The sequence below is a fragment of the Telmatherina bonti genome, assembly GCF_933228915.1.
Source record: "Telmatherina bonti genome assembly, chromosome: 2".
NCBI classification, from domain to species: Eukaryota; Metazoa; Chordata; class Actinopteri; order Atheriniformes; family Telmatherinidae; genus Telmatherina; species Telmatherina bonti.
The window spans coordinates 15,426,116-15,453,460 of NC_136620.1; the positions used below are offsets into that span (position 1 = coordinate 15,426,116).

A 27,345-nucleotide genomic window follows, 5' to 3' on the forward strand; every position below is an offset into this window, starting at 1 on the left:
AATTCATGTTGTTATCTGGAGCTGCTGGGGGGATATTATACCATAAAAACTGACAGAAATATGGTCAAATATAAAGTATTGGAGCATGCACAAACATTAATTATCAGAATATAATAAATTCAGTCGATGTGCATGCATGAAAGTGCAGCTGGTGACAAAGTCCACATGTTGACACAGAGTGCTGAGAGTTTCATTTTGCCTTCCCTCACAGCGTACACACCTATATAAAGTGTCTGACACACACACAACTAACATTACAGAAGCAGTGAGTTGAGCTGTGTCAGAAGGCAGCGTGGATCTGAACCGACGCCATGTCAGTGAACCTGGAAGGAAACATTTTGGTGACTGGAGCCAACAGGGGAATAGGTCTGGAGCTGGTCAAACAGCTTGCAGAGAATACCGGACAAGAAGCTCACATTTACGCAGGCTGCAGAGAGCCTGATGGAACCAGAGCCGAGGTAAGATGGCTACACAAATTCTTAACATAGTTTTAACACTCACATATGCACATGCACTCTCATGTAACAGTCTGACAGCTTTTTACAGTTTCCTCATGTGGGTATTTCCACATAAAAAAGAAAAAACCCAAAATTTAGCAGCACATCTTTATTCTCATTTCCACACAGTTAATTTATGTTGTAGAAATTTTTAATACTCTGGTTAAATCATGATTTAGGAATCAGAATGTTTTAAGTGTTTACATTCCACCTGACAGCAACTTTAAGTTATTGTGTAATTGCTGATATTTCTTCTAAATTCCCAAATCTCTTGTGACATTTAATGAAGTCCTGAGTGAGATTTAGTTTGGTTTAAAACAACCTGTCAGTGTTTTACATAAAGAAAACAGTTTCAGTCAGTTGAGTAACGAATCACACCTTCCCACTGCTAGAATAATCTAGAATAATCCTCCTTACTATTCATTTATATTTCAACTGGAAAAGCTGGTATGTACCTGTGAGCTGCTTTACACAGAACATACTTGCAGAACCAGGATTTCATTTTGTGGAAAGCAAAACCTGCTTGTGTGTGTGTATAGGTGGGTGCATGCTCCAAATCAGGTCAGGTGAAGCAGGATTGCGTAATTACTGAGCACTTTAAAATTTGAGGACTTGTTTCTCTTAATAATGCATTATTCTATCTGTACACACTTTATGCAGCCGATCAAGTCATTTATACATACATATATATATATATATATATATATATATATATATATATTATTTTTTATTTTTATTTTTATTTATTTTATTTTTTTTCGGAGTCTAAATCTGATTCTCCAGATAGTTTGGGTTATCTAGATCCTTGTGTTTCTTCATGACGTCATGGAGTTTCTGATCACAAACTATGTTCATGTCAGATCTGAGTGGCCTGTCACTGTTTCTGAACCCAGCTTCAGTCTTTCCGCTGTCCAACCACTGCCAGATTTTTTTTTCTTTCGACACATACATTTCTCTCTTCATGCAGCTGCGCATGCTTCAGACAGCACACACAGCTGATGGACGAGTGATCCGTCACAGAAAGGAGTAGACGGGAAATGTAGTGATAGCAGTTAAGGACAAAAAGCTTAAATGATTTCACTCACTCATCAAATGTTTATATAATTGTATTAATTTTTGTAGAAAAATGTATCACCTAATATTAAAGCTAACAAATGCTTTCATGTAAATGTGTGTGTTTGTTGCTCTGTGTGTGTCTGACTCTCATGTTTCCTTCATCATGTTTTCTTCTTTGTTTCCACCAGGCACTGAAACAGCTCACCATTCAATATCCTGGAAAGATCACAGCAATCAAACTAGGTAAACATAACACACACCTGTACAGAGACTCTGCACACATTAGACTTGTGGTTTCCAAACTGAGGCTCACAAAATCGTTTCAGGAGGTCACCAGATAATTAATAAATACATTTGTATTAGGGCTGTCAAAATTAAACCAACAAAGCAGAGATAAATATGTGAGCACTTCCGACATATTGACACAAACAACAGTGTTAGGACACGTTATATTAATAATCAGAAATTGGCTTTATCACCACGAGAGAAGCCGATTTAGGGCATGTAGGTGTCTTGTTACAGTGGTGAACTGAATAAAACAAAAACACTTTATACTCCTTAGTAATGGTGTTTCTGATGTTTCACAGGGTGCTGCAGGATGAACCGTTTCACACAGTTCACCACTGAGTCATTGTGTGGGAGTGGGGGTCAAGAACACAAATGAATGTTATCTTGAGGGTGTAGCTCAAATTCTTTGACAATCACTGCCTTAGAGTATTTATACTGTATAATCACCAATCCACAATGGCACTCACTGAAGGGCACTTTAACTCCTGAATACCTGACTTTATTTACAAAATGTAACTATAAATTATAAGAAAGACAGAAAAAGCAGGAAGAGCAAAGAAGACACAAAGACAGTGGTAAGTAGTGAAGAAAATCAAGACGCTTTAGTTCAGAACAGCCCAGTCTGTCCTCCTGACGACATCCTGGTCATCAGGAGGCTGAAAACAAAAAAATTTGGATTGTATTGAATTAAATTTAATCTACTTCAACTTGACTGTAAAGTTAAGAATGTTAGATTATAGAAATCATGAGAATCTAAAATGTAGAATGTTAGAAAAACAATGCAAGAAATTACATCTACACTGTTAAAGTATGCATGAAAGTTACTGAGTGCAAGTGATGTTTATATTTTATATGTTCTCTAATCTTACAGGGTCATAATGCAGGATTCATCACAGTGTTTAATTTTGTCTGTTGGAACTAAACTAGAACAGACCCAAGAACCGGTCCTGGAACTGGTTTTCAGGGTCTAGCAACACAAACTGCAGATTTCAATCAATTAAGAACCTGTTTCCATGCAAAACATAAAACATTTCACTTAAAAAAAAAAAAAAAAAAAAGCACTTACACAACAGTGGAATGAAAACTATTTCTGTGCAGGAGAAAGCACCAATCGGACCAGAGACAATGTATTGTGCATGTCAAGCCACCATGGACAGAAGTGTCGTGTCTAGCATGCCAACCACTGGTGCATGTAACATCCGCGTTGTAGCTGATAACATAAATGTTCTGCATGAAACCAGGTTTGGTTTAACAGATAAATTAAAAAGCTGCCGTAGCATAAACATGTCATGGAGGTCCGCCATGGTTGCTGCTGTGCTTTTTGTGTGTTAATCAGGGTCTGAGTGCACATGTGCAAGATGATTCTAGTCAGGGAAGAGCAATAACAAAATGTTCCCCGTCGACACCAGTACTTATTGGTACTTTTTAAAATCCATCCTGATACCTATGTATATACTTCTTAACTGAAAATAACAATGTACAGCGAGCAATAACAACTTATTACAAGGGCAAAATGGAAAATAAATTAAACTTAAGAAAATCAATACTTTAAAAAAATGCATTTTAAGCCATAATAATGCAGAGTATATTGAACAAACAGATAAAACTGATAATTTTAAAATGATAAAAAATAAACTACAAATTAATATAACATTGTTCACATTTATTCAATTGGAAAAGAAATACAATATGTTAAACTGATATAATAAATACAACAGAATGTGAGATAACCATCATTAAACCAGTCAAACATCAAAACAAAACTTTGTCATCGCTAACAGTGTGTGTGGACGGGTTTCACACAAAATGTATTGCCTTAACTGATGCCGTATTTTATATCAGTAGAGTGTGGATTCTATTCATTCATTTATTTATTCATTTATCTATTTATTCATTAGAAAAGTAGCATCTCAATACTCAAAAGTATAGAATTCAATATTTTGACTGACAGACACCTCCTCGGTGTCTGATATAATAAAATAAATATAACAGAATGTGCAATAAGGGTCAACTCCAGAGTATCAACACAATAAATACTTTGTATCGATATTGAGCCCCGTCAGTTCCAGGACCGACTGCGTTTTACTGTCACAGCTTTGTGTTTTCAGAAAGGCCTCGATCTTCTCATGGTCTCGTCTGAGCAGCTGACAGCTTAGCTCCTCTATCAGGATTGATCGCTGGCTTCAGTGTTGTATAAGTTCGCATTTCAAAACATCTGGGTGAGAGTTTAGGTCACAAAGATTATAACTGAACCTTTTCAGTGTTAAAGTTCATCACAATACATCCTGAACCAACTTTACACTCCCAGATCAAACAAGGCCGTGCCCGTTTCTTCCCGTGTTATTTTAAATCAGTCAATCAGTCAAATTTTAATTACATAGCACAGACATAAGTCATCAAAAGTGCTGAAAACAAAGTGACCAGGTGTAGCATGAACTAGATGAACAAAGACAAATGATAAGTTACTTAAATTATCTTCAATATACATGTGTGTATAGTGTCACGGAGTGCACAACTACACACATGTCAGGGTTTTTCTATGTTTGTATCAATCATCAAGATTCAAAACAAACTGTAATAATAATAAATGACAGAAAAAATACATTTTTAGTGCAGAGTATAAGTAGAATACACTTTAACAGAATACATCCAAGACGTTTAGTTTAGCAGAAACAATGCTTTAATCAATCAGGCATCAAAATGTTCTGAACCCATATTTGTCTTAAATACTTGACCTAGGAACAAGTATTTAAGACAAATACAAATGTGTGTTCCAATTACAGGGGAATCACACTCCTCAGCCTCCCTGGTAAGGTCTATTCAGGGGTCCTGGAGAGGAGGGTCCGCCGGATAGTCGAATCCCGGATTGAGGAGGAGCAGTGTGGTTTTCGTCCTGGTCGCGGAACAGTGGACCAGCTCTATACCCTCTTTGGGGTCCTGGAGGGGGCATGGGAGTTTGCCCAACCAGTCTACATGTGCTTTGTGGACCTGGAGAAGGCATTCGAGCGTGTCCCCCGGGGGCTCCTGTGGGGGGTACTCCGGGAGTATGGGGTACCGGATCCCCTTGTACGAGCTGTCCGGTCCCTGTACGACAGGTGTCAGAGCTTGGTCCGCATTGCCGGTCATAAGTCGGATCCGTTTCCGGTGAGGGTTGGACTCCGCCAAGGCTGCCCTTTATCACCGATTCTGTTCATAACTTATATGGACAGAATTTCTAGGCGCAGCCGAGGTGTTGAGGGGATCCGACTTGGTGGCCTCAGGATTGGGTCCCTGCTTTTTGCGGATGACGTGGTCCTGTTGGCTTCGTCTGGTCGTGATCTCCAGCTCTCGCTTGAGCGATTCGCGGCCGAGTGTGAAGCGGCTGGGATGAGAATCAGCACCTCAAAATCTGAGACCATGGTCCTCAGCCGGAATAGGGTGGATCGCCCTCTCCGGGTCGGGGGTCAGGTCCTGCCTCAAGTGGAGGAGCTTAAATATCTCGGGGTCTTGTTCACGAGTGAGGGAAGGATGGAGCGCGAGATCGACAGACGGATCGGTGCGGCGTCTGCAGTAATGCGGACTCTGCGCCGGTCTGTCGTGGTGAAGAAGGAGCTGAGCCAGAAGGTGAAGCTCTCGATTTACCAGTCGATCTACGTTCCTACCCTCACCTATGGTCATGAGCTGTGGGTCGTGACCGAAAGAACGAGATCTCGTATACAGGCGGCTGAAATGAGTTTCCTCCGCAGGGTGGCCGGGCTCACCCTTAGAGATAGGGTGAGGAGCTCGGTCATCCGGGAGGGGCTCAGAGTAGAGCCGCTGCTCCTCCGCATCGAGAGGAACCAGTTATCGTCCAATTTCATTAATAAACGTAGATCTCAAAATAATCAGCAAAGCTCTAGCCAGAAGGATAGAGAAAATAACCCCTTCCATTATTCACCCTGATCAAACAGGCTTTATAAAAGGTAGACATTCCCACACTAACATGCACAGATTAATTAACATAATAGATTATTCAACTCTACACAATCTGAAGTCTACAGTTATATCTTTAGATGCAGAAAAAGCATTTGACCGTGTAAACTGGAAACTTTTATTTGCAACTTTAAAAGAATTTGGGTTTGGGTCATCATTTATTGACTGGATAAAAATATTATACAACAACCCAAATGCATGTGTGAAGACTAATGACAAAACTTCTCCAAACTTCTGCTTACAGAGAGGCACCAGACAGGGCTGCCCACTTTCTCCATCACTCTTTGCCATTTTTATTGAACCTCTGGCAGCTGCCATAAGACAAAACCCAGAAATCAAAGGAATTCAAGCTAAAAATATTGAACATAAAATTAGTCTTTACGCAGATGACATTTTACTTTTCCTTAACAACTCACAAACAACACTTTCTCAAACAATCACACTAATTAATACATTCTCTTCAATATCAGACTATTCTATTAACTGGTTAAAGACTACAGCAATGCCCATTAACTGTGACTTTAAAAACATATCTAACACCACTATACAGTCAGGAAATATTAGTTATTTAGGTATAATAATCTCTCCCAGACTAACCGAACTAATAAAGTTAAATCATGATCAGCTAATAAAAACAGTAGAGGATGACCTCTCAAGGTGGAACCGCTTGCCCATATCACTTATGGGGAGGGTTTCCACTGTTAAAATGATGGTTTTACCAAAAGTTAATTACCTTTTCTCAATGGTTCCCATCAGACCATCCTCCACTTGGTTTAAATCACTAGACTCCCACATATCCAGATTTCTCTGGAAAAACAAGCCATCCCGCAGTAGTCTAAAAACTTTACAACAGACCAAAGACAGAGGTGGGTTGGACCTGCCAAATTTTAATCAATATTTCTTATGTAATAGGCTGCAATGCATCTCCAAGTGGCTTAATCCAAGTTCTTTGGATGAGCCATGGCTGGATGTTGAGCAAGCATTGTGTGAGGATTTAGTCATCTCTGATTTACCATTCATCAGCTCAACTGTCAAGTCATATAAGTGTTTTAAAAGCATTAACATCAGCTCCAGTTTAACAGCTTGGTGGGAATTCCTGAAAGTAACCAAGTCTGCGCTTATTCCATGTAAGCTCACACCCATCTGGAACAATCCTGACTTCCTGCAAAACAAAAAGATGATAAACTTCCCTCGGTGGAAGAATAAAGGAGTAAAGCAGTTAGAACATATAGTAGAAAATGGAAACTTTCTGCCATTTGATGCAATTTCTTCACGGTATGAATTCAGCAGCACCAAATTCTTAGAATACCACCAACTTAAATCTATCATAAGTAAGAAATACACCACTGATCAACTAAACTTACAGTTACCTATAAGGGTTGCAGAATTCCTAAATCTTAAGGCCCCGAAGCTACTATCCAAAATATACAGATTACTATTGAAGCTAGAAGATTCCATCTCTCTCCCAACTTCTAAATGGGAAGCAGACTTATCCAGCAACTTCAATCAAAATGAATGGTCACAAATCTGCTCAAACACATTCAAAATGACTAAGAATTCAAGCATGCAATTAATACAATTCAAAATTCTACACAGAACTCATTATACGGGACACAGGATGTTCAAGATGGGTCTGTTACACTCACATATCTGTTCACACTGTACTGACAACATGATTGACAGCTACTACCATGCCTTATGGTCTTGTCCACCTGTCCAGAGATTCTGGCTCCAGGTATGTAAAGATCTGTCAGACTGGTTTAAATGTAATATCCCTGCAAACCCCAAATTGTGCCTATTGAGTCACTTAGGTGAAAATAACATAGGGTTTAATTTAGCAAAACCAATCCTCAGCAGCCTGTGCATTGCAAAGAAAACTATCCTTGTGAACTGGAAAAGCAAACAGAATCTGTGTATCCAGCAGTTTAGAAATCTGTTATTAGATTACATCAGCATGGAAATGATGTCTGCCTCCTCAAAGGATCAGTCAGTTGAATTTCACTCTCTCTGGTCTCCTGTGATCAGCTCCATCACTTAGTGTAGGGGGGAGAGTGTGACCTCATCCCGCGCGGGGCTAGGAAGTGGCTGGGTGGCTCAGGTGGCTATGGGTGTGGGGTGGACCCCTGGACGGGGATCTTGGCTGCTTCATTACTGGGGGGGCTAGGTTTCCAGACCTGGCGGGAGGCCTTGGGTTGATCAATGGTTGGAGTTGCCTTTTGGCAGTGGGGCGAGGTCGCTGGCGGGGGCTGGATCGGCGGGTATTGGCTCCGTGACGGGTGGCCGTGCCGCTGTGGGGTGGGCGGGGTGCGGGTCCTGGGCTCCGGTGCCCGGGGCTGTCCCCTGCTTCTCGGGGATGGGGGGTCGGCCCTGCCGTGGGGGGGTTGGGCTGACCTGGACCTGCCGCTGCAGTGGGGGGCGGGTCCGTGCCCTGGTGCCCGGCAGAGGGACCCGGGCCCAAGATAGTTGAGGATGGGGGGGTGCCTGTGTATATATGGGGTGTGTATGGAGGAGTGTAGTGGTACATGAATGTATGGGGGGTAGGGGTGCGTGTATGTGGGAGTGTGTTGAGGCATGTATGTGTGGGGGTGTATGTATGAGGGAGTGCGGTGGTGTATATGCGGGGTGTGTATAGAGGATTGTAGCGGTACATGAAGGTATAGGGGGTGAGGGCTGTGTGTATGCGGGAGTGTGTGAGGGGTGTTGGGGTGGAGGTTTAGGGGACTGTGATAGTACATGAGTGTGTGGGGTGTAGGAAGTGTGTGGTGGTTTATATGTGGGGGGTTTATGGGGAGTGTAGTGGAGCATGAGTTTGTGGGGGGTAGGGTTGTGTGTAAGGGGGAGTGTGTTAGGGCATGTAGGTGTGGGGGTGGAGGTTTTGGGGCGTGTGATAGTACATGATTGTGTGGGGGGTTGGGGTTGTGAATGAGGGAGTGGGTGGTGTGTGTGTGTGTGTGTGTGTGTGTGTGTGTGTGTGTGGGAAGGGGTAAGGGCTTGTGTGTGGATAATCTGGTGTTAAATGCATGGGAGATAGGGGTGTGTATATAGAGGAGTATTGAGATGCATGTGTATGGGGGGTAGTGGCCCGTGTGTAGGGGGGAGTGGGGGGGGGGGGGGTGCATGTGTATGTAGGTGTATAGGGGGGTGAAGGGTCATGATTATGAAGGGGGTAGGACTTCAGTGAGAGAAGTGGGGAGTTGTGGTGGTTTGTTCTAGGGTAGGTAGAATGAGAAGGGGTGTTTTGTGATGGGCAGGGAGGTGAGTGGGATGTAGGGTTTTGGAGGTGGACTAATCTTTTGGCCGTGTATCTGTTAGAATGGGTGTGTATGTGTATAGATGTATGTGTGGGTCTGTAGGTGTGTGTGTAGATGTGTGTGTATACCAGGCTGATGGTGAGGGGGTGTGAATGTGTTGGTGTGTAAAGGAGAAGGGAATGCAACGTGTCCCTGGGTGGGGGCGTCTCCTAGGGGTGTGGGGGCGGTGGGCCCTTGGTCTGTCTCTCCTTCTCCCGCCCCTCCTCTTCTTTGCCCCCCCCCCACTTTTGCATGTGGTTTGTTGGTGCCTTCTGGGGCCGGTGGCGGCTCCTTTATTGGGGTTGCTGAGGGCCCTGGTTGTTGGGGCAGCTGCCCTTGGCCTGTCCTGGCCTTCGGGGGCCCCGGGAATGGGGGACGTGCCTCGTGCCGCAGGTGGCTCATCTTCTTGAGGGAGGCGCGCTTCCCTCGGGACCTAAATTCCCGGACCCCCCTCCTTCCCTTCTTCCACCACATACAGGCAGGGCGTTGGGAGGTGGACACGTTGATCTGGATGGTGAGAGAGGCCATCAAGGTGGTTTCGATCGCTGCACCCAGCATCGGTTCACCTCCCAGTTTTAATTACACTTAGTCAACATAACACAAAAAACACACACTGACAACACATGGACATATTTTGGGGGGCGGGCCATGCAGTGTGCGGTGGGCGGGGCTGCTTTGGTGGTCCCGCTCCCAACATGATGTGGTTACTTCTTCCCAATTTTAATTGCAAACAACACACACTTCACAATCATTCATAAGCTGGGAGGGAGGGGGTGACAATGGGGTCCTGCCACGCCCCTATTTCTGGGGCTGTGCCGGAGGAGTTTGGGCGGGGGAGTGGTGCTGTTCAGGGGGCCTGGGTCTGGGCTGGCCTGGTGGGGGTGGGACTGCTGCTAGCCCTGGGTGGTGCTGGATCGGCTGCATGTGTGGAGTGGTGGGGGGGCATTGACAGGGGTGGGGGGTAGTTGTGGGGCCCTGATCGGGGCCCTCCTATCCCCTGCTCCCCCGGGGGTATCTCACAGGGGACACGTTGGGAAAGAAAGGTGAGGGCATGCATGAGCCAATGGATGAAGTGGTGACTGAATGTTAGGGTAGAGGGGGGGTGGGGGGATCAGGGTGAAAGAATTTAGGAAAGTGGATGGCCGCTGGGATAGGAGGAAGGGGGGGTGTATGCAGATGGGTGGGGGTGCGTATGTGGGGTTATGTTGGTGGTACAGGGAAGTGATGGGGTGGGTGTACAATGAGGACTGTGAATGTGGATAGAGGGGTGTAGGGAGGTATGTGTGTGTGTAGAGTGGGGTATGCGTGTATGGAAGAATGGGTGATTATAGAGGGAGCAGGGATGTGTGTGTGAGGGGGTGTGTGTGTATAAAGAACGGGGGTAGGAGAGTGTGAGTTTGAGCGTGTGTAAGAGAATGGGTGTATAGGGTGTGTTTAAGGAGGAAGTGTGGATGCGGGTGGGGGTAGGTGGGTGGGTGCATGTGTGCGTGTGCGTGTGTGTGTGTGTGTGTGTGTGTGTGTGTGTGTGTGTGTGCACATGTGTGTGCGTGTGTGCACATGTGTGTGCGTATGTGTGTGTTTGTGTGTGTTTGTGTGCGTGGGTGCGTGGAGGGTCTTGGTGCTCGGGGAGCGCTGCTGGTGCGCTGGGGTGCGGCCAGGCTGCCGCTCGGTGGCGGTCTGGGGATCCCGGCTCTCCGTTGGTGTTGGCTGGGCCCTCTGCCTGCGGGGGTGGGGGGTTGCTTCTGGGCTCTTGGGGCCGTGGGGCCCGCGCTCTGTCTGCCCTGGGTGGCCGGTGCCCGGCGGGGCCGGTCCTCGCTGGTCCGGGCCTGCTGGGGCCTGTTCCCCCTGACTGCGGGAGACTCTGGCTGGGACCCCCCTCTGCCTCCTCCTGGGTCGGTGCATGGCTGGCTCCGGGGTGGGGCGGTTGGGGTCTGCGCCTGGGGATGGCTGCCGATGGCCCTGGTCTCGGGGGTACTCCTGGCGTGCCTCTTGCCTTTGTGTGGGAAGGGTCACACTGGCATGATCACCTTTTCCGGAACACGTTCCACTCTGCATGTTCTGCATGTGACACAGTCACCGAGTCGTCACACAGTTTTATTCACTAACAGCAGCTGGTTTTCTCATTTCTGTTTGTTTCTCATTTATATTTAACTTTTTAGATTCAGTTTAGTTACTATGATCTAAAGTTGGCTTGTATGTGTATGTATATGTGTTAATACTGGCAAGTGCGTATATGTTTGTACGTATGTATGTGTGTGTATGTGTGTGCATAGAGGTGTGTGTGTATATGTATGTATGTGTATATGTATATGTGTACATATGTATATATATATGTGTATATATATATATTATGTGTGTATATGTGTGTGTATATGTATGTGTATGTATGCGTGTGTATGTGTGTGTATATGTATGTGTGTGCCTGTATGTGTGTATGTATACATCTGTAGGTTGTTTTCTTTCTTTTTGTTTTTGGGTTATTTTTTAGTTGTTGTTTTTTTCTCTCCCTTTTCTCTCCCTTTATCTCTTTCCCTTTTCTTATGAGGTGTTTCTTCTCCTTTCTCTTTCTGTCTTTTGTCTGTCCTCTCTGGTCCAGCAGTACAAACTCTACAATTCAAACAACAATACAAAATAAACATAGAAATAAAATAAAAATTCAGAAAGTCAAGGGGATCATTATATCTATAAAGCTTCCCTTGGCAGAGAAAATTTGCTCAGCAGAACACAGCATCCAGACCATCATTCTGCTTGCCTAAATGCTGGACAAGAAAAAAAAAAAAAAAAAAAAAAAAAAAGAGAGGAACCAGTTGAGGTGGCTCGGGCATCTGGTCAGGATGCCTCCTGGACCTCCCTGGTGAGGTGTTCCAGGCACGTCCCTCTGGGAGGAGAGCCCGGGGAAGACCCAGGACACGCTGGAGGGATTACATCTCTCGGCTGGCCTGGGAACGCCTGGGGATCCCCCCCGCAGAGTTGGCAAATGTGGCTGGGGAGAGGGAAGTCTGGCCTTCCCTGCTTAGGCTGCTGCCCCCGCGACCCGACCCCGGATAAGCGGCAGAAGATGGATGGATGGATGGATACTTGACCTAGTCGTCATTGATCAGTCTGATCAGAAAGGATCAATTTTTTGCACTTGTGGAATAAAGTCAATGATACTATTCTGTATGTATTTATCATAATAATATTTATCTTATTTTACTTAACCTTTACTAGTCCCATTACAGTCTTATTTACAAGAGAGACCTGTTTTGGACAGAAGAAACTGAAAATTAAACTTACAGATACAAGTTTTTTCCACAAGATCTGTCTTTTTCTGAAATTTCTAATTCAGTTGATCTGTGTGTTTGAGTACCTGTGATGGACTGGCGACCCATCCAGAGTGTACCCTGCCTCTGGGTACACGCTGGATAGGAGAAACTTCAGCTATCATTGGGCATTCCTTGTTTAGAAAAGAAATGAATGAATGAATGTACCACTGATTTTAATCCACTGCAGTAAAAGTTTGACATACAAGTTTAGATTTTGTTGTGTAATGCATCACATTGTATCAAGTTTTCACATCAACGCTATAAGCCCGTATGTTTTGGCAAATATTAACCTCCAAATAAGTTATGTTATTCATAACAAATTAGATTAAAAGATACAAATTACAAACTAATGTGATGAAGAACAGAAACTAAGAAGTTAAGTCTGTACCAATATAATCATACTTGCATAAATGTCGTCTTGCATATGTGGCCGATGAGGGAAGCATCTCCACTGCTGTCCAAGCTGTGAGTGAGCGGATCGGTTCAGCTGGTCTGAACGTCCTCATCAACAATGCTGCGATCAACACACCAGCTCCACCGGGTTCATTTCTGGAAACTAAAAAGAAGCACATGATGGACGTGTACGAAACCAATGTTGTTGGACCGTTTATCCTCTCAAAGGTTGGTTTGGCTATTTTGGTTCTGTTGTGTTTATGTGGAGGCGACCCACAGCTGGAACATCTCAGGGCTTTTCTTATTGATGGGAATTAATTTCCATTCCTTTGAAATATGTCAAAACTGTGAAAAACAAATTAAACGTTAAAGATGGAAAGTGATCCTCCAGCCCTAATTTGTGTGCTGTACAATAATCAGGTGTGTACATCACTCCTGAGGTTGTCCTCAGCAACAAGAAGAGACCATTTAAAGAAATAAAATATAACCTTATATAAGCTTCAATTTCTGCAGCTTCACACATTCTTCAGTCCTTTAACCAGTCTCCTCAGGTCATCAGGCTCCCATGTAGTTTGTGTGTGTAGGGTTAAGTTGTCACAATGTCTCTGCATTGTGAGGAAGAAAAAAAGGGCTCACAGGTTTCGCAGACTTTTCCACCCTCCTCTGGTCACAATCAGACATAAACGTGGAACAACTTCTTCTTTTTTCTTTTGGTGGTGGGCACGCAGAGATTTGGTGCATCACTGCCACCAGTTTGGGCGTAAACCAAATCTTCAGATGCAACAACTAAGTGGTTAAATTTGTGATGTATCGAATGGGTCGATGGGCAAACATCCTAAATTTAAAGCTTGAAAACTGTATTAATCTTGAGAAACAAAGAGGAAAAAGTGTTTTTTGTGTTTTTAAATTAAATTTGATTCATTACGCTGACGAAGCGCCTTTCTCAAAGTCAGATCATAAAATTTTTTATTTTGTATACACCATCATATATATATATATATATATATATATATATATATATATATATATATATATATATATATATATATATATATATATATATATATATATGTAGAGAGAGAGAGAGAGAGAGAGAGAGAGAGATTGTCTGTCTGTGCTATAATAAACCATGAGCACAGTTATTAAACTGTTATTAATAAACTATCTCCTCAATCTTTACAGATGTTTCTGCCACTCCTGCAGAGAGCAGCGGAGAGATGCCCTACTGGTGAGCACAGCCGTAATTATGGTTTATTCTTGCGTTACACCAAACTTTTTATGTTGGCTGGAGTCCTTGTAGAGGAAAAGAAAATCTTAGTGTCAGTGGACAGTTGCAGCTTCGTCATAATATATAATTTCACATGTTTATTGTCAATCTGCTGAGATCAAACAGGAAAACAACTCATAAACACATTCCTCCCTGTGTCCTGATGTCCTGATGAAGGTCCATAAAGTTCACCTGTGAGATCTGATCAGAGGGACACTGCATACTGACAGTGTTATTGATTATGTGATTGAAACCAAACACCTACAGTCTACTTATCAAGTCCTGAACTGGCTTCCTGACAGCATCAGCAATACAGGAGAATTAATGGTTTTCACCCGTAATCACAGTTATTTACTGGAGTTAGAGGGACATTTTTGGCTAAAAGGCTCTCAGAGGGAGTATCTGATGCGATATTAGCAATACTAATGTAATCAAACCAATTTTGTTGCTAATCTGATGCAAGACCTCACCACCAAATTCACCTCCCTGATGTTTATTTTGTGGAAAAGAATTCAGTTTTTGAAAGGTTTTGGTAACAAATAATGCAAATAAGTAATCAAACCAGCATTATTTACTGTTACTACTACTACTGCTACTACTACTACTACTGCTACTACTACTACTGTTACTACTACTACTACTACTACTACTACTGTTACTACTACTACTACTACTACTACTACTACTACTACTACTACTACTACTGTTACTACTACTACTACTACTACTACTACTACTACTACTACTACTACTACTACTACTGTTACTACTACTACTACTACTGCTACTGTTACTACTACTACTACTACTACTACTACTACTACTACTGTTACTACTACTACTACTACTACTACTACTACTACTACTACTGTTACTACTACTACTACTACTACTACTACTACTGTTACTACTACTACTACTACTGCTACTGTTACTACTACTACTACTACTACTACTACTACTGTTACTACTACTACTACTACTACTACTACTACTACTACTACTGTTACTACTACTACTACTACTACTACTACTGTTACTACTACTACTACTACTACTACTACTACTACTGTTACTACTACTACTACTACTACTACTACTACTGTTACTACTACTACTACTACTACTACTACTACTACTACTGCTACTACTACTACTGTTACTACTACTACTACTACTACTACTACTGTTACTACTACTACTACTACTACTACTACTACTACTGTTACTACTACTACTACTACTACTACTACTACTACTACTACTGTTACTACTACTACTACTACTACTACTACTGTTACTACTACTACTACTACTACTACTACTACTACTACTACTACTACTGTTACTACTACTACTACTACTACTACTACTACTACTACTGTTACTACTACTACTACTGTTACTACTACTACTACTACTACTACTACTACTGTTACTACTACTACTACTACTACTACTACTGTTACTACTACTACTACTACTGTTACTACTACTACTACTACTACTACTACTACTACTACTACTGTTACTACTACTACTACTACTACTACTACTGTTACTACTACTACTACTACTACTGCTGTTACTACTACTACTACTACTACTACTACTACTACTACTACTACTGTTACTACTACTACTACTACTACTACTACTACTACTACTACTACTACTACTACTGTTACTACTACTACTACTACTGTTACTACTACTACTACTACTACTACTGTTACTACTACTACTACTACTACTACTACTACTACTACTACTACTGCTACTACTACTACTACTACTACTACTACTACTACTACTACTGTTACTACTACTACTACTACTACTACTACTACTACTACTACTACTGTTACTACTACTACTACTACTACTACTGCTACTGTTACTACTACTACTACTACTACTGTTACTACTACTACTACTACTACTACTACTACTACTACTGTTACTACTACTACTACTACTACTACTACTGCTACTACTACTACTGTTACTACTACTACTACTACTATTCAATTCAATTCAATTCAACTTTATTTATATAGCGTCAAATCACGGCAATGCCATCTCAAGACGCTTTACAGACAGAGGGGAAAACATAATGAAGGCCAATTCATAATAGCCTATATAAGGAAACCAACAGATTGAGTTGAGTCCAACTCAATCTCCCATCCTGAGCAAGCACACTGGCAACAGTGGGAAGGAAAAAACTCCCTTTTAACAGGAAGGAAAGCTCCGGCAGAACCCGGCTCAGGACAGGCAGCCATCTGCCTCTGCTGTGTGGGGGGAAGAGGACAGAAAGACAACAGACAACAGGAACTGCTACTCCCGGCCAGGGAGACCTGCTGAGACAGGAGACATACATGTTAATGATGCAACACTGTTATGGGGGGGGTAAAAGAAAGAGATAAAGAGAAAAAGAAAGAAGCTCAGTGTATCAGGAAATGTCCCTCAGCAGTCTAAACCTATAGCAGCATAACTAAGGGATGCTAACCAACCCTAGCTATAGGACTTATCAAAAAGGTAAGTCTTCAGCCTAGTCTTAAAGGTGGGGAGGGTGTCTGCTTCCCTAACACTAACTGGGAGCTTATTCCATAAGAGAGGGGCCTGATAACCAAAGGCTCTGCCTCCTGCTCGGCTCTTTGAGACTCTAGGAACCACAAGTAAGCCTGCAGTCTGCGAACGAAGTACTCTACTTGGTATATAAGGAACAATGAGGTCTTTGATATATAGTGGTGCCTGGTTGTGGAGGGCTTTATATGTAAGGAGAAGGATTTTAAATTCTATTCTAGATTCAACAGGCAGCCAATGAAGAGAGGCTAAAACTGGAGAAATATGATCTCTCCTGCTGGTTCTGGTCAGGACTCTGGCTGCAGAATTCTGGATCAGCTGAAGGCTTTTCAGGGCATATTTAGGAGAGCCCAGTAATAGAGAGTTACAGTAATCTGGTCTCGAAGTAACAAAAGTGTGAACCAGTTTTTCTGCATCACTCTGAGACAGAATGTCCCTAATTTTGGCTATATTACGTAAATGAAAGAAGGCTGTTTTAGTAACCTGCTTAATATGTGGACCAAAGGACAGGTCAGGGTCAAATATTACTCCAAGGTTTCTCACTGTAGCACTGGAAGCTAAAGTAATGCCATCTAGGTTCATTACAAAACCGGAAAATTTAGCTCTGAGTTTTTCAGATCCAACGAGAATTACTTTAGTCTTATCTGAGTTTAAGAGGAGAAAATTTCTAGACATCCAAGTCTTTATGTCTATAAGGCAATTTTGTAGCCTATTGGGCTGATTTGTTTAATCTGGTTTAAAGGATAAGTATAGTTGAGTATCATCTGCATAACAATGAAAGTTTATTCCATGCTGTCTAATAATTTTGCCTAAAGGGAGCATATATAGCGTGAAGAGTATTGGTCCAAGTACAGAACCTTGAGGAACTCCATGACTTACTGTAGTTTGGGAGGAGGACTTGTCATTTACATGAACGAACTGAAGTCTATCAGATAAATATGATTTAAACCAGCTTAACGCTGTACCTGTAATTCCAATCACCTGTTCTAGTCTTTGTAACAGAATGTTATGATCGACTGTATCAAATGCAGCACTAAGATCAAGCAAGATAAGTACGGACACAAGTCCTTTGTCTGAGGCCATAAGAAGGTCATTAGTAACTTTCACCAATGCTGTCTCAGTGCTATGATGAGCTCTAAATCCTGACTGAAACTCCTCGCATAAATTATTTCTGCTCAGGTGGGCATGTAGCTGAGCGGAAACTATTTTCTCCAGAATTTTGGACATAAACGGGAGGTTAGATATTGGTCTATAATTTGCTATCACCTCTGGATCCAGAGATTGCTTTTTAAGTAAAGGCTTGATTACAGCAGTTTTAAATGATTGTGGTACATATCCTGTCACTAAAGACATATTGATAAGATTTAGTAGTGATGTATTAATTAAAGGGAAAATGTCCTTAAAGAGGCTCGTTGGGAGAGGGTCCAAGATACAGGTGGATGGTTTAGATGAAGCTATTATTTTAGTTAATTCAGAGGGTTGGACAGGACAGAAACTATTTAGACACAAGTCAGATCCTGGTTCTAAGGATGCTTCGGAGACCACAACAGGCTCAACATTATAGGTAGAAGGAAGAGTATTGTGAATTTGATCTCTAATAGTGTCAATTTCATTCCTGAAAAAATACATGAAATCATCACAGCTAAGTGAGAAAGGAATACATGGCTCCACAGCGCTCCGGCTCCTAGTAAGCCTGGCTACAGTGCTGAAAAGAAACCGAGGGTTGTTTTTGTTTTCCTCTATCAATGATGAATAATAAGCTGTTCTTGCCGTACGTAAGGCTTTTTTGTATACGATTAAACTTTCTTTCCAGGTTAAGTGAGACTCCTCTAGTCCTGATGAACGCCATCTGTTTTCCAAACGCCTTGATGCCTGTTTTAGAGCTCGAAGCTGGGAATTAAACCAGGGAGCCTTCATAATCTTACCTAATTTCTTCTTCTTTAGGGGAGCAACATTATCCAAGGTTGTACGCATTGAAGCTGTTATAGTATCAGCATGTTGATCAATCTGAGCAGGAGTAAGGCTTAAAGGGGGACTCTCAGTCATGCTAACACATGGTAGATGTGAAAAAATTGATTCAATTGATTGTTTAAATTTTGTAATATTATTGTCTGATAAACATCTACTATAGTAGAATTTATTTTTGGTCAGTGAGTAATCAAATAAAGTGAATTCAAAGGTTAACAAGAAGTGATCGGACAAGACAGGGTTTTGAGGAAATACTTTGAGCTTATCAGTCTGAATACCATACTACTACTACTACTACTACTGTTACTACTACTACTACTACTACTACTACTACTACTACTGTTACTACTACTACTACTACTACTACTACTACTACTGTTACTACTACTACTACTACTACTACTACTACTACTACTGCTACTACTACTACTACTGTTACTACTACTACTACTACTACTACTACTACTACTACTACTACTACTACTACTACTACTACTGTTACTACTACTACTACTGTTACTACTACTACTACTACTACTACTACTGTTACTACTACTACTACTACTACTACTACTACTACTACTACTACTGTTACTACTACTACTACTGTTACTACTACTACTACTACTACTACTACTGCTACTACAACTACTACTACTACTACTACTACTACTACTACTACTACTGCTACTAATAGTAAAAATCATAATAATTATTGTTATTATTAATGATAATATTGTTTAGTATTTTTAGGAGATCTGAAGTTGTTTTTGTGATCTACGGAAAAGCAAAACTGTTCATGTTTGACAATTTGAAAGCGGTTCCGCTGCGTGGACATTTTTAGCCACAAAAGATCCTGCGAAGGTAAATTGAAGGACAAAAACTTTTATTTCTGGATCCATATGTGATCTGGTTTCATTTTGAATGGATTGGCTTGTTGACTGGTGAACTAATGTCTTGATATGGATCAATGGTTTCATGCAGACCTTAATCATCCTTCTACATCAGCAGACAACTTCCTGTACAGATAAATCTCATGCAAGGACAGAGACAGGAGAATTTATTCCGCTCAGCTCTCTGAATCATGTTTGTTTAGTAGAAATGACTCCATCACACCCTATAATGATGTACCCACATGACATTTGGTTGTAAGTCATGACATAAATCTATTATTCTCTCTGTGTATCAGGTGATAAAATGTCCTGCAGGAGATCAGCCATCATCAACATCTCCACCGTCTTCTCGTCCATAGAGAAGTGCCCTGAGACCTTTGAACTGGCACAGGTGTACGCTTACAGGACCAGTAAGGTACTGCTGGTGTATTCCAACAGAGACAATTCAGATAACTTGAATTTTATTTCAGCTTCTTTGCTTTTACTCTTATATATACTAATCAAAACAAAAAGTTTTAAAATAGCTTTGTTGTGTATCGTTGTGTTAAATGCACAAGTATCACCGTCTCACTCAAACATTATAGTTTTGAAGGACTTTACAAACCTGTTTGCTCTTGTGAAATTATCCTGTAAGATTCAGTCTTGCCTGCCATCACCAGGCAGCTCTGAACATGCTGACTCGCTGCCAAGCTGAGGACTTCAAGACCAACAACATACTGGTGACGGCCATTCACCCAGGCTGGGTCCGCACTGACATGGGAGGGGAACAGGTGAGATAAGAAGGGGAACTATTTTCTCCACAGTGACCTGTCTGAAGTACAATGAGCTTTTTTGTTTATTTTTACTTGAATAAGTAAATATCTGGCAGTATGTACTAAAATCAGTGGCAGGGACAGAACTGAAATGATGAGCGTAGGTCTATAAAACAGGATCTGGTTGGTCTTTTTGTGAAAAACAATGTTTCATTTGACCGTTTTTCTCTAAAATAAAACCTTAACATCACAAAATGCATGATTATATTTGGTAATATTTAATATAAAGTTAATAAAAATGTGCTTTACTGTGAGGAAATTGGACATGTATGTCCTCCAATGTCCTACATGTTACATTTAATAAACAAAAATGAATAATGCTTCAGAGACAATATTTATTTGCTAATCCTTGACGTAGAATTATCCAAGACTAAAAGAAGAAAAAAATCCCCCTCCCCATCCAGCATGATACAATTAACTTTTTTGTGTGTTTTGTAGGATATAAAAAAGCTATAACTACAATTTATTTTAATTTACATTAGGACTGAGTTTGATGAATGATTTAAAGTAGATATATAAATATTATAAATATAAATTAAAAAAAATCTATTTTAATGTGATGTCATTTTTAAAAGGGTAAGCTTTTGTACCTCAATGACTTAAGAGGACAGAAAATATTTAATTTGATGCTACAAAAATGGATTATGCATCAGTCAACATTTTTGAGTAATTAATTGATTTAAATTGAATTTTAGTGGATGATTAAATCAAACAATAAACACAGACAAAAATATTGTAAACTCGGGCTCTATTGATGTCGGGAAAAATTAATTTCATCCCATTTCTAGAAAAAGAATCAGAAAATATCTCTTGAGGACAAAGTTAAAGTGTCATTTTAATTCAACAAACAGCTCCAGCTGTTTTCTAAACTACAGTCTACAACATGTTAGAGCACAGCCATGGGGGTGGATTTGGGATTCAGGACTTTTTGTTTTAGCACAGCAGTTTCTGTTCAACATCATGAGCAGCAACATTTCAGAGACATAAAATGAATCAGGGAAAAATAATGTAACCTACATTACGCATTTTAACTTAATCTTATAATAAATAAGTAATTATTGTGAAATAAACAAGCCATGTCTGAAAATCATGTGATTTGATTCAGTAAACTCTGATTCTGTTGCGTTCTTACAATTATTCCACAATTTTTTCTGATGTTTGTTTGGCGGTTGTGGCAGGTCGTGTGGAGGTTGTGGACTCAGCTGCAAGCTTATGAGGCAGGCAAAGGTTTCTAATTAGAGAACCCAAAACAAAGGCAGTCACATGACATGACAGGTCGTGACATAACGCTAAAAGAGAAATGGACTGGCGATGGGAAATTTAACCAAAGGCATATAAGCACAGCTGAACTAATGGAGCAGCTGGAGCCCATGAACAAATCAAACCAGGAAGTATATTTTCACAATCCCATTTGTTCCAAGGCCTTACATTGCAGCACTGGCCACCAGTGCACTGGACTAAAGCACTGATTTAAAGGATAAAAAAAACAAAACAAAACAAACAAACAAAAAAAAAACATTAACAAAAAATGTGTTTGGTTCTGTTCTTCTTTTTGCCGTTTCCTCTCCCACAGGCTCCTGTCACCCCATCAGAAAGCGTAATGGGCATACTTCGTGTGATGTCATCGCTTAGCAACAAAGATAGTGGGACGCTTGTGGACTGGGGGGGCGAGAGGATCCCGTGGTAAATGTCCCCATGAAAACCAAGAACAAAGCAATAAAATGAAAGATCTGTATTTTTATGTCTGTAATAAAGTGATTTAAATTCTTCAGTGTTTTAATTCAGCTGGAAGGAAACTTTGTATTCAGTCATGTTTTATCTCATATGTTTGAGGAGTCTCCAAATTATTATTTTTTTTTCAATTGTTATTATTATTTTTTTTAATTGTAATGATGCTTCTAATCACTCTGGTAATCAAAATTCACTGATGGCTTGTTAGCATGAGGAAGGTGTGAGAAAAGCATTCACTCGTGCTCAGGATGCAGGAGGGGGTTTCAATCAAATCAAGTCAAGATTTGATGCAATCACTTGGTTTTCAAACAAATACTGACATTTGTCAACACATTTCTAGAAGAGATTTTGTCCCTTTGAAAGTAGAAATATGTACGGCAACAAACCCGGTGGTAACAACAAGCTAACTAGCTATGTGCTAATCAATAAGCCCAATAAAAAGATTGTTAATATTTTGCAGCTGTAAATGGATGTTTGTAAATAATTTAAGGGTTTATGTTTGTAAATCAAGTTTGTTAATGTGTAGAAAAGGATTTGCATGGTGGTAAAGCCTGCAGAAGTGCTGCAGAACAGCAAGCAGACTGCTCTCTGATTGGACAGCTTTATTAGTCACCATTCAATCAGGAATAAAGGAAATGACTAAAGTATGCACCAGCAAATGTAGAATATTCTGACCAGAGATGAGGATATTAGGAAATTAACTTTTTTTTTTTTTCCCCCAGAAATGGAAATCTTTTTACAACCATGTGAATCTTTTTTTTGCACATTTGCAAAATTGATTTTTTTGGGGTCAGATTCTGTTTGCAGGATGACAAAACTGGATTTACAAATATAAACTCTGAAATGATTAGCAAACATTTATATACCGCTGCAAAATACTTATGGTTTTAACAAAAATGTCTGTTTCTCTGTGTTTTCTGTTTGTTTTGGACAAGAATAAATGTTTTTAGCAAATTCAGATGTTAAAAAGAAGTTAATAATAAAGTAACAACAATAAAATGTCTAAAATGGGAAACTAGTGTTATAACAAACACATAATTTGGGTTTTACATACTCAAAACAATAGGTAGAGATGTCTCATGCAGGTTTATTTCCCCAATATTTTTAAAAAAGAAATTATTCAAGGTCACTGCAAGTTTACCTCCACCAAATGGCAGAGGAGGACCATAAAGGGTTAAATTAAGCCTAATCAGTCTGGGTATATGGCAGCACTAGATAGGTTTTAAGTTAATTGTCATCTTTAGTTTGTAGAATCAAATGAATGTCTTGTTACCAGGCTTCTGCAGAGCTAAATGACATGTGGATAAGGGAATTCAGCCATTTGTTTCAGGTGTGTTGTAGAGGCGACGCATCTAAAAGTTGCAGGATAATAGATCCCAAGGACCTGACTTGGGCACTCCTGCTCTAAAGCATGCTCAAAGGTACAGCAGTATCAGGGTTATTTAGCACTGACTAAGTTAGCGCTTTCTGATCCAGTTCAATCCAATCAGGAGGCTAGCAAGGCTGCTACTTGATTTTATTGTAGCTGTAACATGGACATGTGGAGAAACATATTCCATGATCAAATTTTGTATGGAAAAATATAAGAATGCAGAGAAAGGGAGATATTTCTGACTTTTTTCTAGAGAGGAAGGGCACAGATCAGACCGAGACAGACCCTAGCCGCAGTGTCAGCAGCTTAACTAAGTGTAGGGTACATTAGGAGAAAAAACAAACGAACAAAAAAAAAAAAAAAAAAGGTAAAACAAGCTTTACTCTTAGATAAAGGCTTTATATTTTCCTTATGCACTCAAAGCAAATTAGTTTGATGTTTCAGGAAAAATACAAGTGCTCATATGTAATTTTCTATATGAGCACATATTTTTTAATTGACTGGTTGAACCTCTTTTATACACAGGCTATGCATTTAACTCACATTTAAAGGATTGTTTTTAAAAGCTTGCTTGCACATAATTCTCATATTTATATTGTTTCTCCACATGCTGAAGTGTCGTTGCTTCCGATGTGTTCACTAGCATATGAATGTGTGTGATGGAAAACAAAAAATGCTTTATCTGAGGGAAATTTAGAAAAGGTATTATCTTCTTTTTAGGCTGATTAGAGACATTTTCTACTTTTAAATCAGGTTGCATGATGGTCAGAAAAAGGTACAATACGGGTCTTTACAGGGTACAAACTGCAAGGGCACAAATCAGTAACCTGTGGTGAGGTGATACGAGCACTTTTATCTATGAAAAAGATGGTATCATGACATTAGAGAGAAAAAAAAAAGAAACCCAGCTTTAATAGCATCTGTTTCTTTAACCCTTTTACACGTTTCTGTAATACATGCCTCTTACAAAACAACAGAGATACAGTTTCCAAAAAGCCGTAGAGATGGCACCATGGCCATGATTGGTGCACCTACAGTACTGCAGCTGTTCAGTTCAGAGGAAAGTCCTGACCACATCAGCTGAAATCATCGCTGTTCCAACCAGGTCGTCAGGTGACTTCTGAGGATGTGTGTGCGCTCCAGTGTGTTTTAGAGTCAGTCTTTGTCAACAGAGGAGCTCGGATGTTCCATGATATAGAATCATACATATAATCTGGATTTTAGACATCCATAATAATCCTACAGGAATCAGAGCCATAATTATACACTAGAGCAATAATAATAACAATTATTTATACGGTCTAAAAACTACACTTATCTTTCATCTTCTCTGTCTTCAACAAAAAAAAACACATTCAGTTTTTATTCATATAGTGGAATTTCTGTTTTTCGGTTTATGTCTCTAAACTTAAATATTTACAGTGATTATTTTACAGACCATCCGAGATTTCATGTTCCTTAGAGAGTGTGTGGGATAATGGAAGGAGGAGACTGTTCCTGGTCCCAGAGGGGGTCTCAGACAATGATTCGGGGCCAGGACAGTCAGACAGGAGTTACTGGGACTTCCTACATCAGCAGCAGCTGTCCCAGCACCATCCTGAACTGCTGTGTGCACCCTGCCAGCTCCCGCACCCTCTCCGTCATCTCTCTGGCTGCTCCTGTAGAAGGATACTGAAGTGCTGCTGTCTTTGTGCTGATGACGATGTCTTTGAGTTTTTCACACAGGGTGTTGCTGCTCTGGGCCACGCAGGCCCTGACCTCCGGACACTTGGCCTGGCGGGACAGCGTGTCGCCGATAAACACCAGCTTGTGCGCGCTCAGGATGACAAACTTGCTGTGCGCCACGAAGATCTTTGGCGGCTGGTTGGAGTTAACGGCGGTGAAGAAGGCATCGATGGCGTTGGTTACCGTGGTGATGTTCTGCTCACACTGCTCCTGGTAGAAGAGGAGGAGCTGCCGGTCACCATGACACAGCTTGGATGATAGGTCCTCGGCACCATTCTTGGCCAGCTGATTGGCCAGAAGGTGATTGGGAGGCGGGACCCAGCCAGTCATGTCGTTGTTGATTGGTCGGCTGACTTCCTGCTCTAAGCGTTCAAACTGTTTAATCTTGGAAAAGGAAAAAAAAAGAGTTAGTATTCACCAATAGTCAGAAATGATTACCTGAGTAGTTCATTATTTTAAAAAAATCTGATCTTGATAAAAGTGATTATTTACTGGGTTGATCTCCTTGGAATGTACATATATATATATATATATATATATATATATATATATATATATATATATATATATATATATATATATATATATATATATATATATATATATATATACACATATATATATATATATATATACATATACATGCATATACACACACACATATATATATATATACACACATACATATCTAGATACATATATATAATAACATATACATACATATATGCACACATATACTTATATACACATATATACAGAAATATAAAATCTGAAATATTCAAATTTCTAGCGCACTTTCCAAACTCCCCCAAAGCATCCTGACTCTGATCAGGACTCATGTCCATCATACATTTACTATGAAGAAGCAACAGATAACTTCTTTCTGTCACATTATTCACAACAAGACGTTATTTAACAATTAATTTAGAAAAATATAGAAATATACCAATCAAATTTTTTTTTAACTCAAATCTTTTATTAATCTTTTTTTTTTTTTAATTAAAAAAAATTGAATATATATTTTTCTTTCTTGTGATGCACCCTCAGGTCAGCTCCCTTTCTTTTCCCTTGAGTCAAGATTCAAATATCTTGTTTGCAGTTTCCAGAGTCTAGACTAATTATGCAATTATTAATAATAAGTATAAATTAAAAATTAATTAATTAATAACTTCTTTTTACATTTTTATTAGGTCTACAGTCTTTTTTAAACAAAGAAAAGCCAGTTGTGTATTTTAAATTATTTGGTCATTTAAAAAGTGTAAATATTCATTTTAATTAAAATGTTCTTTTATAAAAAAGTTCATAAAATATTTTTAATGAATCACTATTATTTTTAACCAATTAAATGAGTGAAATTGCAATTTAGTTTTAAACAAACATCTTGTCCTCTTTGTCCTGTTACTAGAGTTCAAATTATTTAATCAGATCTGAATTAAATCTATTTTCTTTTTAATTTACTTATAAAAAGGTTCTGACGACTCGTATTTACTGACTTAAAATAAAAAGGAAGACGTGGACAAACAGAAGCAAACAGGTACCTGCTGCTGTTCCAGTTGTGTCTTGTTGTGTCTGATGATGTTTCCTTTCTCCAGCAGCTGTCTTTGGTTCTTCTCAAACTCCTCTTTTCCCTGAAAGAACAACACACACAGTTACACTAACTGGAAAACACACAAATCATCGCCTTCATCGCCTGCTCACACACACATTTTAACTCAATTTCCATGACAATGAGGTGTATGCGACTGTAAGATGCCTTAGTTCCTACTATCACACGTTTTACAAATGTAGCTCTTCATACTTGAACACATGAACTTAAAGTCGTGTGTTTGGACATTGAACACATACAAAACAAAAAAACTGGCAGAATGACTCCAAAATGACCTCCGCCAGTAATAATCTGTACTTCAGATGAGCATCATGGACACAGATGAGCCATCACATTAAAACCAGATGAAGTCCTCATGTTGCAGATCTTCAAGTAGTCACAGGCTGAGTTGTTTACATGTGTTATTATCATGCTTGCAGAGCCGCTTGGCATCAGTCACACAGGTGATGGACTATGGCTCCACCTGCTGGTGGAGGCAGCTGCTGCAAGAACAGTAAGAGATAAATCTACTCTAATCTGTCATGGACAGAAAAGTGGTGGTGTTCTGAGTTGACACAGCTGCAAAGGCTCATGGGAGTGCATGCTTTAGCATAGCGTTTCTCCAG

The 27,345-nt window shown here is 40.3% G+C and overlaps 2 protein-coding genes across 4 annotated transcripts in view; one reads left to right on the forward strand and one right to left on the reverse strand.

Annotated features, from left to right (window-relative positions):
* Positions 1 to 247: 247 nt before the first annotated feature.
* On the forward strand, positions 248 to 22,489 carry LOC306768138 (C-signal-like). Its single transcript, XM_079256370.1, has 7 exons — positions 248 to 458; positions 1,742 to 1,796; positions 12,809 to 13,008; positions 13,963 to 14,008; positions 19,791 to 19,909; positions 20,154 to 20,264; positions 21,880 to 22,489. The coding sequence occupies exons 1-7, from the start codon at positions 312 to 314 to the stop codon at positions 21,991 to 21,993; spliced, it is 792 nt and encodes a 263-aa protein (XP_079112496.1). The 5' UTR covers positions 248 to 311; the 3' UTR covers positions 21,994 to 22,489.
* A 1,137-nt stretch (positions 22,490 to 23,626) lies between these two features.
* Positions 23,627 to 27,345, reverse strand: part of bcar1 (BCAR1 scaffold protein, Cas family member) — a 69,564-nt gene continuing 65,845 nt past the window's right edge. For all 3 annotated transcript variants that reach the window (XM_079255345.1, XM_079255343.1, XM_079255344.1), the window contains 2 exons: positions 26,673 to 26,762; positions 23,627 to 25,518 (listed from right to left, as the gene is read on the reverse strand). In XM_079255345.1, the coding sequence (XP_079111471.1) occupies positions 24,976 to 25,518; positions 26,673 to 26,762 (633 nt within the window). In that variant the 3' untranslated portion in view covers positions 23,627 to 24,975. The remainder of the gene's footprint in view (positions 25,519 to 26,672; positions 26,763 to 27,345) is intronic.

Excerpts from the sequence above, each read along its gene's own strand:
- LOC306768138 (XM_079256370.1), top strand. The coding sequence starts at position 312 with ATGTCAGTGAACCTGGAAGGAAACATTTTGGTGACTGGAGCCAACAGG. Across the intron at positions 14,009-19,790 it reads AGCGGAGAGATGCCCTACTG|GTGATAAAATGTCCTGCAGG; the intron begins GTGAGCACAGCC and ends TCTGTGTATCAG. Across the intron at positions 20,265-21,879 it reads CTGACATGGGAGGGGAACAG|GCTCCTGTCACCCCATCAGA; the intron begins GTGAGATAAGAA and ends CCTCTCCCACAG.